General features: G+C 49.7%; 1 protein-coding gene across 1 annotated transcript in view; it reads left to right on the top strand.

The window, feature by feature from the left end:
- Nucleotides 1–11,710, top strand: part of AR (androgen receptor) — a 60,537-nt gene extending 48,827 nt beyond the window's left edge. The window contains exons 5-8 of the mRNA XM_055727831.1: nucleotides 2,260–2,404; nucleotides 3,240–3,370; nucleotides 3,898–4,055; nucleotides 5,038–11,710. Of these exons, the coding sequence (XP_055583806.1) occupies nucleotides 2,260–2,404; nucleotides 3,240–3,370; nucleotides 3,898–4,055; nucleotides 5,038–5,193 (590 nt within the window). The 3' untranslated portion in view covers nucleotides 5,194–11,710. The remainder of the gene's footprint in view (nucleotides 1–2,259; nucleotides 2,405–3,239; nucleotides 3,371–3,897; nucleotides 4,056–5,037) is intronic.
- The last annotated feature ends 583 nt before the right edge of the window (nucleotides 11,711–12,293 follow it).

Raw genomic sequence — 12,293 nt, 5'->3', positions numbered from 1 at the left:
CGGCTTCAGCCTGTTGATGCTGAACCCAGCAAAAGAGGGAGGGACCGTTTGTGTGAATTAGGGTTAAATTTCACAGTTTGCTGTTCACTGGTATGTTTTCCATCTCCAAGTCACTTACAGAGTACAGGGTTCCTCTTCGGTGTGGGGATTTTAGGGGCCTTGCTCCCAGAATGGAGGCATGAGGGAAGCCAAATATCAGAGACCTCTGGTTTGCCCTCTTCCTCCCCCACCTCATCCTCCCCATCACGCCTTGGCTCACAGTTCATGTCTGGCCCTACAGCACCTCTTGGGCCCAGCTTCTCATTGGGAAGTTTCTGCACCTTTTCTGAAGACAGAGCACTGACTGTCATAGATACATTTGCATTCATAGGGTTTTCTTGCCTGCGTGGTTAAGAGCATCTTTCCTGGGAAGCTGCTCCGCCCTAGCAGTGGGTGTGTGTACTCGCCTCCCTGTGCCAGGCCTGCACTGAACCTTTTCCAGAGCTTCCTTCAAACTATGGAAGGAGTTTTGGCCATCAGTCTTCAGTTTGATTTGCTCTTTCCTTATCACTCTGTTTTTTAGTAGAGTGTTGTCTGCTAATTCCCTCAGAGGACAAGATACATTTTTCTAAAAAGAAAGGTTTTTTGTGGTGTGCAGTACTGTAATTAAATATGAAAATCTTAGACATGTCCTAGAGATGAGTATGGCTGATTGTATGAAGTCCTTGAGGTGCCCAGGTGCCTGGTTTGTGCTCGTGCGCTGTTCGGGGGTCCCGCTCTGGCTGCCAGAAGGTGGGTGTCCAGCCAGCGGTTGGGGTTTGGTGGGGCACTGCTCGTGTGCAGGCTTCAGTTCTTTGATCCGGTGACATGCAGGCTGAAAAAGGAGAATGTACAGATGTGCAGCAGGTTCAGTCAGCAATAAAACACCGTTTGTGCTCATTTGCAGTTGACAGCTTCCCAAGCAAAAGACAGATGCTTGCCTCAATGAGTTGTAATAATGCATAACTGCAGATGTTAGAATTGCTCTAATATTTGATTGAAGTAACATATGATTTTCTTGAAACCAGATTACATTTGACTACTTAACAAGTATCTGGAAAAACATACTGTGTTGGAGGTGATGTTCATGCATGTGTTGTAAACATGCCTCGGATTTGACTGTGAACCACCATCTGAGAATACTAATTTGAATTTAGTTGATACTTTGTTTAGCTTGAGATTCGGCAGAGGTTTTCATATTCATTTTCATAGTCATTGGGTGAATAAATACGTTGTGTGTTTGACAGAGAAACTAAAGCAGCCTGTGAACCATGCTATGAGGCGTCAGGGTTACTTGCTGGCTCTGAGCGTTATATGTTAAAATCCATTTACTTAAACTTGGTGAAGTCCTAACGGGTTGAAAATAATGGAAGTTTTTTGGCTTATGTCCTTGGGTGCCAGAATTGCACCAAAGGAGGTAATTGGTTTGGTGAGGGCTTGTTTCTGCCTCGGTGCCTGGAGAAGGCGAGCTGGTAGCTTTGTAAGTGCTGGGGCTCTGGCTGCGCTTCAGCTGGTCAGCGCAGAGCAGAGCGAGCGGAGCCGCCTCGACTCCGGGGGTCACTTACCTGTGACATTACTGTTGCGGATGGTGGCTGTGAATGGTTCACAGTGGAGGCTTCGGGGTGATGCAGTGGCTGCAGAGCAGATGCAGGGTGGGTCTTGGCATCTAATTAGTGCCAGAAATGAGGGCGGTGGCAGGGTGAGCCTGGTGCTGGGGAGTGGGACCTGCTCATCGCCTCCATTTGAATGTATGTGCTCAGGCACCGTAGGAGCTCACTGTCCCACCCTGCTGTGCCTTTTTTGTCCAGTCTGTTGCAGAATGATGCTTGTTCACCTCACGGGGTCTTGCAAAGCCTTCAAATACAATTTATGAAGATCTTTGAGACTCTTAGGGGGAAGACATCATTTATTACTGCTTGTCATTGCCTTCCTTTAAAATGGTTTTCTTCTTGTGTTTGTCACCTGGTCCTTATCCCCTCCTTGTGTCTGGGGATCCCCTTTCTCCCCTCCCAGTTGCAGTTTTGTGCTTCAGCTGTTTCTGATGGCCCAGCAGGGTGTGAACCCCTGGCTGCTGGCATCCCAGCTGCGTGCCTGCATCCTGGGGTGAGCTGAGGTTGGGCTGTGGACCGCTGTGTCCTAACAGGAGCGTGGCAGGAGAGCTGGAGTCTGCATGAAAACAGTCCTGGTAACTGCAGGAACCCAGTATTAATTTGTAACATCCCCCTCTCATTTTTTCAATAGGATTTCGCAACCTGCATGTGGATGACCAGATGTCAATAATACAGTACTCTTGGATGGGCCTTATGGTTTTTGCTATGGGTTGGAGATCTTTCACCAATGTCAATTCCAGGATGCTTTACTTCGCTCCAGATTTGGTCTTCAATGAGTAAGTGCAAAATAACAAGAACCTAATATTGTGCTTTTTCTGGGTCAGACTGTGAGAAATGAGAACCAGACAAGGAATTCGCTTGCATCATGAAATGGACAGCTTGAGTCATCATGCTTTCAGAGCTGACCAACAAAACATTGGAGGGCCCGGCTTTTCCTCTCTTAATTGCTCTGTGGTGATCTCCAGGAGCAGTAGGGACAGATGCAATGTCTCTCCTGGTCCTTCTTCTCTTTCCCTCAGCCTTGCCTTGGGTTTGACTTCCATCAGGGCACCAGCAGATGCTGGCTGTGAAGGGCTGGTCTGTACAGACCTGCCTTTTTTCTAAGGGAGAGTTCCCGTTTTCAGCTTCGTTGGTCAGCTGGAGTGAGCAAAACCAGAAACTTTTATTGTAGGTTCCTGATGAGTTCTCACTGATACACCATCAGCTTAGTGTTGGGGAGGGTCTGTTGATGCTGAGGTAGAAGAGCTTAAAAGCAAATAACTGAGCACAGCAGCAGGCAAAACCCAACCTCCTCTCCGAGCTCATGTTGTGCCCGTCATGGATAGCTACACGTGGTGAACCATTGCAGTTGTTTTCCAGGAAGGCAGAGGGTCGAACGAACCCTGCAGATCCCGGGTAGTCATCCCTTTCCAGATGAGAAGGGTTACACACGGGCATTTTGGAGAACATTCCCCTCCTGCATGCGGGCCTGTTGCTGCCAGCATCCCCCGAGACAGAGCTGGGGTTGTGGGCGCAGGGCTGTGCCTGGCTGGTTGGGCAGCGTGTCCTCCCACACGCACCGCGGGCAGCACTTTGGTGTCGGTGCCGTGCTCACGCGTCATGCCCTGGCAGGTACCGGATGCACAAATCCCGCATGTACAGCCAGTGTGTCAGGATGCGGCACCTCTCTCAGGAGTTCGGGTGGCTTCAGATCACACCCCAGGAGTTTCTCTGTATGAAGGCTCTACTCTTCTTCAGCATCAGTAAGTACTCACACCCTTTCCTCAACAGATCTCCTGTTGCTGTATCGCCCCAGAGATGTCTGGTGCTTTCCCTGGGCGTGTGCATGTAGTACCCAAGGGATGGTCTCCTCTCTGCTTCAACCTGAGCGGCGCAGAGGCAACGAGCTGCCAAGCATAAGGGTATCCCCACCCAGCCCCCCTGCAGCTAGCCCACCCCACCTCTGCACAGGGCAGCGTTTCTCCCGTGCAGCTCTCGCAGGAGGTTGCTCCCAGCCTAACTGCTGTCCTCATGGGGACCTCCGAGCATCAGCTGCTGAGCAGGACAGTACCGCTGCAGTTTGTTACATCAGCACTCTTTTTTTAACGAGTGCTAAACAAGGATCCTGGGGTTAGCAGGAGTCCAACAAGCCAGTCAGAGTGAGGGCTGTTGCAGAAGCAGACCTTTCCTCTTAGGTCTGCATTGACCACTTCTTCAGCCTTCCTCTTGATTTTTTATTCTCTGCACTCTCTGGGCTACTCCTACTGTTTCCTTCTCATCTTCCATCCAGTTCCAGTGGATGGTCTGAAGAACCAGAAGCTCTTTGATGAACTTCGAATGAATTACATTAAGGAACTCGACCGTATCATCGCTTGCAAGAGGAAGAACCCTACCTCCTGCTCTCGGCGATTTTACCAGCTCACCAAGGTCCTGGACTCCGTGCATCCTGTAAGAAAGGACAATGAAATGTCTTATTTATACACATATGAAATGATATAAGAAACTTTTTACAGTGAGAATGAGAACCTGCCCAGGGTCGTGGTAGTCCCCATCTCTGGAGGTTTTCCAGATATGATTGGACATGGCGCTAGGTGGCCTCGTTCAGGCTCCCTTTGCCAGGGAAGGTTGGACCGGGTGGCCTTTTGGGGTCCCTTCCAACCTGGGCTGTCTGATGATTCTGTGATTCTTTGTGCTTTGTTTTTTTAACTCTTGGCACACCTTTGCAGGGACACTGTTACAGTGTGCTCCCAGAATAAGTGAAAGAGAAAAGACTCTGCTGGGGGAGTGCAAATTATCTGTGTCTGTTGCTCCCTGCATTGACTACTCATGCTTGGGTTTATGGGCTTCTTTTAGCAATGAAAAGCTCTTTGTAGATGATATTTTTCCATCATCAGCCTAGCAGGACCGCTCAAAATCTCAGTTCCCCCAGTGAATCTTCTCCGATGACAGCAGTCAAGACAAGTTCTCTGTTTGTGACTTAACGTTGTACTGGTGAGACGTGAGCTAGACCATTCCTCTTGCCTGGGGCTCAGCTCCATGCCCATACAGTTATGTGTCTACAAGCAAAAAGTAATTCTTTGTAAGTGAAGTCAGCAGCATCTGTGCACAGTAAGATGTGTTTCTGTAGGAGTAAGAAAGTGCTTTTTTCGTACATCCCCATTTTTGTGGGACTCAGTAATGTCTGAGTGCAAAGGACCATGGCAAAAGACGCTATGTGCTCCCAGGCTGGGCAGTTCCTTTGCTCACCCTCGGGATGCAGACCCCCCATCTGATAGCTGCTAGCACAGCAGGGATGGCCAGAGAGCAGAGCAGATCCCAGTGCAGCAGGGTCCAGCCCTGACCTGCTGTGCCTGCTAACATCTGCTCGGTATCTTCCCAGAGAAATTGCTGACCAAGGACTTATGTGTAACAAACTTCCTTCCTTTCCCAGATTGCCAAGGATCTGCATCAGTTTACATTTGACCTTTTAATTAAGGCACATATGGTGAGCGTGGACTACCCTGAAATGATGGCCGAGATCATCTCTGTGCAGGTTCCCAAGATCCTGTCTGGAAAAGTGAAGCCTATCTACTTCCACGCACAGTGATCTGCTGGAGGGACCTCCCAGTCCTGCCGCCCCCATGCCAGCTGTCTCCTGCCCACTATTTCTGCACTTCTGTACTGCAGTGCCTTGGGGAATCCCCTACACAGAGGTGATGTGCCAAGAAGATGCACAGTAACAAGCGACTACCTGCTGGGATTCCTGAGATTTCTATTTTTCCTGAGGTACCTCTGAACTGAGCTGCCTGCTGTGGCTCCTGCCTGGATCTGGCTGGCTGTGCTGGGACAGGGGACTGTGGCACGGCGGCAGCAGCACCATGTCTACACTTTCTCATTTGTGTGTTTTCCACAGTGACTTTTAGTGGCCTGGGGCAATGGGAGATTGGGAGAAATGCCAGCAGTTGTTGGGTTTGGAGTTTTTTTTAAGAGAAGCAGATTGAACCTGTAAGTTTGGGTGTGGCTTACTTCACTAGCCTCCTTCATGACTTGGTTTGCATTTATGGTGCTGGGAAGCAGAGGGGCTAAAATATTGCAGTAGAGAAACAGAGAAGACCTGGGGGGATGAGATGAATTGGCAGAGCCTGATGAATTCCCAGGACTGCTGCAGGGTCAGAAGGGTGCCGTGCGCGCTGGCTCGCTGCGGACAGCACGCGGCTGTCATCTGTGGCACCACAGACCCGCCTGCCCAGCAGCATGGGTGAGTGTTCATACCAGCTGATGGGGTGGTTAGGGGTTGTCAGCAAAAGGGCTGGAGAGGATGACCCTCGGAAATCCCCAGAGATGGTGGATGGCTGCTGTTTTCCACCTGGGATGTTTTTCCTACGAATGGTCAAGCTGGATCTCGGTCTGCCCCACAGCCACCTGGGTGCTCAGCGATCACATTCCCATCCCGCAAGTGCCTGACGTCCTCAGACCACACGCTCTCCCTTCCTCCTGTGAAACCCCCTGCCCAGCCCCTCACCAGCTCTGCAGACCCTGGGTTTCCAGCTACACTACTTATTTTCCGTTTTTCCGAACTCTTCTTTCCAATGCCAGCAGATGAGCATCCCAGGAGCAAAGCAGTGGGGCTGGGCTCTGTGGGACCTGCAAGGCCACAGGACACCTGCGGTTAATCCTGTCCTTCGGGAGGTGGCTGTAGTAGCTGGCCGGTGCTGCCATGGCGCTTTGGGGGGCTGTAGGGGCAATGCCGAAGAGACCTTCTGCCCTTCTGAGCAGTGTATATGCTCCTGCTAATTGCTGTGGTTGATTAAAGCCCAGGGGGACGCTGTCCCCCGTGCACCAGCCCGTATGTGCCATCCCAGGCGCACCATCCCATGTGTGCCATCCTGTGTGCATTGTCCCACACGTGCCACCTGTCCCCAGCAGCTCTACGTGACATGATGGTGGCCAGGGCTGCAGCTCTGCCGTGAGGATGGATAAATGTGCCCTGGATAACAGGGGCACTCGGCCCACAGCCGGCAAACAGCAAAGGGTGATCGGTCTGCAGCTGCTGGTGACTCCCAGAAGCCAGGAACATCTGAGAGAAGCAGCTTGGTTTGTCAGGCGTAAGCGCACCTGACACCCGTATTTAGATTTCCTTGGTGGGTTCTGCTTCTCACAAAGTGGCCGAGCCTGCGTTCCCTGTGGTGTTTGGGTTCCCCCCCCTCCCGCACAGCTGTGAGTCCCCCAAAACTGCCCAGTCAGACCTGGCCGGGGGTGTCGGCAAGTGCAGCATGTACAGGCTCTGGCCAGGGTAACGCTTCCCATCGTGGGCTGCAATGCGGTCTGGCTTTACCGACACAGACATCTACAAGGGTTCCTCGTGCTGGCACAGGCAAAGAGTAAACCCTTGCCTTGCTGCACAGGGTTCGTTGGCAGGTGGCGGTTTTGCTGTTGTGGTACAGAGTGGAGCTTGTGGCAGAGCCACACCGGCAGCACTTTGGCCCTCCGGCACAGAGACACCACAGGCAAAAGCAAATGCTGGAGTCTGGAGAGATGAACTTAATCAGACACGTGCATCACATCGCGCTGTGATCCCCATGTGTAATACCAGCTGCTTGTGTTTTTCAGATGTCCTTAAAAGTAAGGGAATGAGGTTTAGGCCAATTGATCGCCCTGTACGTGTTGTGCAGAAAACAGTGCTAATGCTGCTGCTGCTTGCACCATTCACAAGCTGAGCATCACCGTCGGCTCTTCAGGCAAATGCCCTCATGGTACCTCTGGGTTCCTTGCAAATGCTCAGTAAAGCAAACAATTTTTCTGATACTTTTCAATCATGCAGTGGGATTTTCATTAAGGGAAGGGGCAGGGATAAAACCCAAAACTATTGAAAAGGAGGATTTTTCTTTACAGTTGTTTGTAATGGGTCTTCTTCCCTTGCTAGATATGGCACTGATCATGCTCTTCCTCCTGAAATCCCTTCATGTAGGTGGCAACAGAATCCATAGATAACCTTCCTGAATGCCAGCCAGCAGGGTGGTTTTCTCAGTAGCTTTTCTATTTCAGAGGGCTGCAAGCATTTTAGATGTTGCCATGATCTACTAATATTTGCAAATGAACCAGTAAAAGTACCCTGTTCATGCATTCCTCTCTTGAACATTTTCTGACTATTAGCCGAAGAGTACAGTGAACAGCCGGGTGGGCAATGCCCTGGTTGCTGTCATCAACAGGAGGATGTTTATGAGCAATCTGAATGGCTCCTTTGGAGAGCTTTGTATTTTGCACAAGCTTATGTTGGTAGAGTTTTCATTAGTTAATGAGAGTGGAGGTATCCTGCTGGGTACTTTTCTGCTGGTAGATTGGGAAGAAATCAAACTTAAAAGGGATTTGCATACACTGATTTGCTGGTGGAAGCATAGTGTGAATGAAAGATGGTTGAGAAGGGGATACCACTGTGTATCACCTGCCAGATGCATGCGGCTCAGGTGTGGGCAGCCTCTCTGGCCAGGTGAGCCTTTGGGAGGGAGCAGGAGCTCACGTGAAGTATCCCGTGCCGGTGGGCAGGGGGGCGGTGGGGCTGCCCTCCTCCACCAGTACCCCAGACCTCCTCTGTGCTCCAGTGGGGCACTGGAGTTATGTTCTCTGTCTCTTCAGCATCAGAGTAAACATCTGCAACTTTTTTTTATTCAAAAATTGAATTTTTGTGATATTACTAGAGGGGTGAGTGGAGAATGTGGGGAACCAGAATCAGTAGCACCTGTATGTGTATTTGCGGGGGGTGGGGGGTGGGCCTTTAACACTGTTTCCTTGATTATTTTCATGGGCTGCTGCAAGAACTGGGGAAAAAAGAGGCTTAAGAAATACCAAAGTCCACATCCTGCCATATATCTTTGCACTTTGTGTTTTCTTCTGCATTTTCTTGTCTGCTTTTGCTTTAAAAAAGTGGAGAATTTCACCATCTTCATGATCATGTAGAAGCTGTCCCTGTGGCTCATATCCCTCAGGGCAGCTGAGTCTAGGCAAAGGGACCCCTGTGGCATTGCTGGGTGGGGGGGACCCCCGTGGCATTGCTAGCAAGCGCAGCCAGGAAGCAGACCATGTCCGACTCCCCTTGGGTTTCACTGGCTCTGCTCCAGATTACCCGGGCAGCGTGGGGGCTTTTGTGCTGGCTCACTCTGGGTCACGGCTCAGGCCATCGGCTCCCACTGAAGGCCGCAGGTGGAAGATAAGGAATACGCAGATTGGTGTCAGCGTGGGAGCAGCATGGAAGGGTACCTCACGAGATAAAGGGTGTGAGGTGAGGTTGCCTTTAGTTAGTGCAGGAGAAACTCTTTCTCCATCCTGTGTAATGCCAGAAGTGAGCCAGAGGATGCAGTGCAGCTGCACACCTGGGCAGGCAGCGTTCCTGGACCGGTGACCACAGACCTTCACCCACCTTCACCCGGCAGTGCCTTGCCACCACCATCTGCAGCCAGCAGGGAGCAAAAGGAAGAGCTAGAGCAGCGGCTCTCTGCTCAGAGAGGGGGTGTGAATGTTTCTGGAGAGCCTGGCAGCATCTGAACACTGCTCCGGTAGAAGTCAAAAGGCCCTTTGTGTTGGAGGTGCGAAGGAGGTAAGCCACGAGCCTCGCACAGCGTGCCCGGCAAGGTAAACGGCAAGTGAGTCACCCTGCGGAGGGAAGGCGGGACCCCTCCGCCGCCTTTTGCACTTGTTGCTCTGGCCTGTGCGGTGCCGATGGGGTCATTGCCATGGTTCGTAGGGATGCTGAGGTGGTACCCGAGGTGTCGCTGCCTCCCAGAGAGCTGGCCTCCCTTGCGGAGTCACCTGCCGGCACAGGCTGCCTCCGCAGCTTCCTGCTATGTGCAGCTGTTGCTCCACTTACTGATCTCTCCCTAGGTTATTTCAGTGATATAATATATGTTAAACATATATATTTATAAAAAAAAAAAAAAAAAGGCATGCCCCATTTTATATTGCTGACGGTATCTATTTAATGTAATGCTCTAAGAGAGTTTCTTTTCTGATGGCACAGTGATTGCAACTATTCTTCAGGAGATGAGTCGGTATGTGCCAATATTAATGGAAGTTTTAATTTAATAATTTGTGGTGGTTAGGTACTGCCCAGTTTCCAATGGTCCAGCCATTCATCGCATGAATGGAGCATGTGCTGGCATAGTCTGGTGTCAGTATCTGCCACTCCAGCTTTCTTGTAGCTGATTCTGGTTAGACGGGGATGGTATTTGCACTTGGGGGACAATGGAGTGTCTTTTATTTCTGCCCTCTTTGGCTGCACAAAGTGTCCTTGCACTTTTGGGCAGAATCCTGGAATTACAGAGAGAAACCAGCTACCAAACTGTTTCAGAGTAGACTTTCAACAACCGGCTGAGTCGCGCTGTGCACTGTCACATCCTGGTGCCCGCCATGGAATGGCAGGTGACCCGCACACCAGCAGCTGTGCGAGATGCCAGGGGACTGGTGCCACACAGCTGGGGCCACATGCGTGGCCCTGGGCCAGTGACTGGCTGCTGGCTCTGGGCATAGCGGGGCAGCCCAGCTGCAGAGGGTGCTCCAGCCTGGCTGCAGTGGGACGTGTGGGGCTGGGGGAGCCGGTGCAGCCTGCCTGCACCCACCTATGCTCGCTCAGCTGCCCGCAGCAGCATGGAGGGGCTTCTGCTCGTTCCCCTTTAAAACAGCAGGGGAGCCTGCACTTGTGATTCAAAAAGTAAATATCTGCACCACATGTAAAACCACAGCAAATTTATGATAAGCTGCTCTCTGTGCCAGGTATTTTGTGTTCTGTGGCAATTTTATGCTGGTTTTATTTGTTAACATGTCTCTGTAATAAAAAGAGTTCTTTATATCGATATATTTTATTTTCTTGTAATAAGCCAAAAAGCTCATTGCTGGTGCCTTTTTGCCTGGGGAGTACTCCAGCCCACAGCTATAGTCATGGAAGTAGCAAAGCAGCATAATGTCTCTGCAATTGCTCGTTTCACCATAGCTAAGTCCCAAAGCAAACACTGCAGCGTTGCCAAAAGGAAAAGAACAAGTTGTCTGCAGAATGGGCAAAAAGACCTTCAGGTACAGTAACGTGGTGATGTCCCTAGGCCTGGTCCCAAGGTGAGGGCTAAGCTTCCAGCTCCCTGCATGTGACAGAAAAAGCCTTGTCCTGCCTCGGTGGGACTTCACTGCTGTGTTGCAAACCTTTATCCTATGCAAGATGTGCAGTGAGGTCAAAGCATACATGTATCATTTTATTACAGTTGCAATTCTATTATGGTTGCAATGCTGTAGTTTGTTTCAGTCACCTTTAAGAAATGGCAGTGTCACCCGTGTTAACAACACCTGAGGCCAGATTCTGTTTCTAGAGAAGGATGTTAGTTGGATTGTTGCCACTGCTGGGGTTTGGGTTGAGGTTTTTTTTAATGGGAACTGGATACATTGAATGAGGAGAATAGAGACCTACAATATTATGTCATCAAAACTGGAGAGCAGTAACATCTGCTGCCTTGGCCAGCGAGATGTGGTGGAGGATGCCCAGGAGATGACCGTGACTCAGAAGTCACCATACAGATCTGAAGGACTTTTATTTTCGTAACCAAAAAGAGGAGCCCATCTGGCATCTAGGAGAAAGACAAAACCAGCTACACTATGCTAGGGGAAATTAAAATACTCACTTTTGGACTGTTTCAGTCTGTACTTGGGTCCCATGCAAGCCCTCAACCTGTGCTGTGTCACAGGGCAGACCTTGACGCTTGGTGTTCAGCTCTTTTTGCAATCCTAAAATCTGTTGTTCTAAGTATATTAAAGGCAGAATCTTGTTTGTTGGAACACAGCTCTGTGTGTGTGTATTTGGCTTTTGTTTCAGTTATGTGCATGAAAAATGTTATCTGGTGTGATGAATATTAGCTCTTGAAGATGCCAGGAATAAGTGGGTCATTTTTCAGTGGACAAGGCTGTGTGGGGTCGTTCATAGGCTATTTTTCAGTCAGATATTGCTGTTAATCACATCTGAACTGTTAATTCATTGGCACATCAATTGACTAATCTTTTCATGTATGCCTCTTTGGGTCTTTTAAATTGAATTTCATTTGATTAATGTATTTCTCAAAGCAAGGAGCTAATAAAGGCCAGTGTCCTCCTCCTCTTGTTGTTCTGAGTATCTTTATGAGCAGTTGTAAATCCATTCTGCTGGAACTTCTTTATAAAATTGACCTATGCTCTCCAGGTAATAAAAAAAGACTGTTTATCAGCCCACTTTTTAGTTCAAGGCACAGATGTGAATACTGCACAGGGTCAAGATTTTATTCACTGTGAGAGAAACAAAAAAGCTTGGAAAAAAAGATAATACTCATCAGTCTACAAATAGCTGGCAATGTCTAGTGTATAATTGCACAGCAGCTGTACATGTACCAGTACCCTGCGAGCTGAAAGCACAGGATACTTAGCAATACAAAAAGCCTTGCCCATGTGGAATAGTGTCATGTTCTGTCATCTACAGAGAATCTTGTCCTGTCCCTCTATTTGAGTCACAGTTAAAAACGTGTTATTTTCAAAATTCACTCTTGGTCAACACTGAGAAATCCACCACCCTTCATGGGCTGTGGTGTGGTCTCAGACACCTGCCAGCCTCTTAGCCCCAGTGTCACCTGTCAAATTTTACTTGGCCACCAATGTCCCTAGGGACATCCCGGAGCTGCTGGTCCAACACAACATGGGGTGACAGAC

The sequence above is a fragment of the Falco cherrug genome, chromosome 15 (assembly GCF_023634085.1).
Source record: "Falco cherrug isolate bFalChe1 chromosome 15, bFalChe1.pri, whole genome shotgun sequence".
In the NCBI taxonomy this organism is placed as follows: Eukaryota; Metazoa; Chordata; class Aves; order Falconiformes; family Falconidae; genus Falco; species Falco cherrug.
Note: the sequence above shows the minus strand (reverse complement) of the source record. Positions and strands in the feature narration are given on the sequence as shown.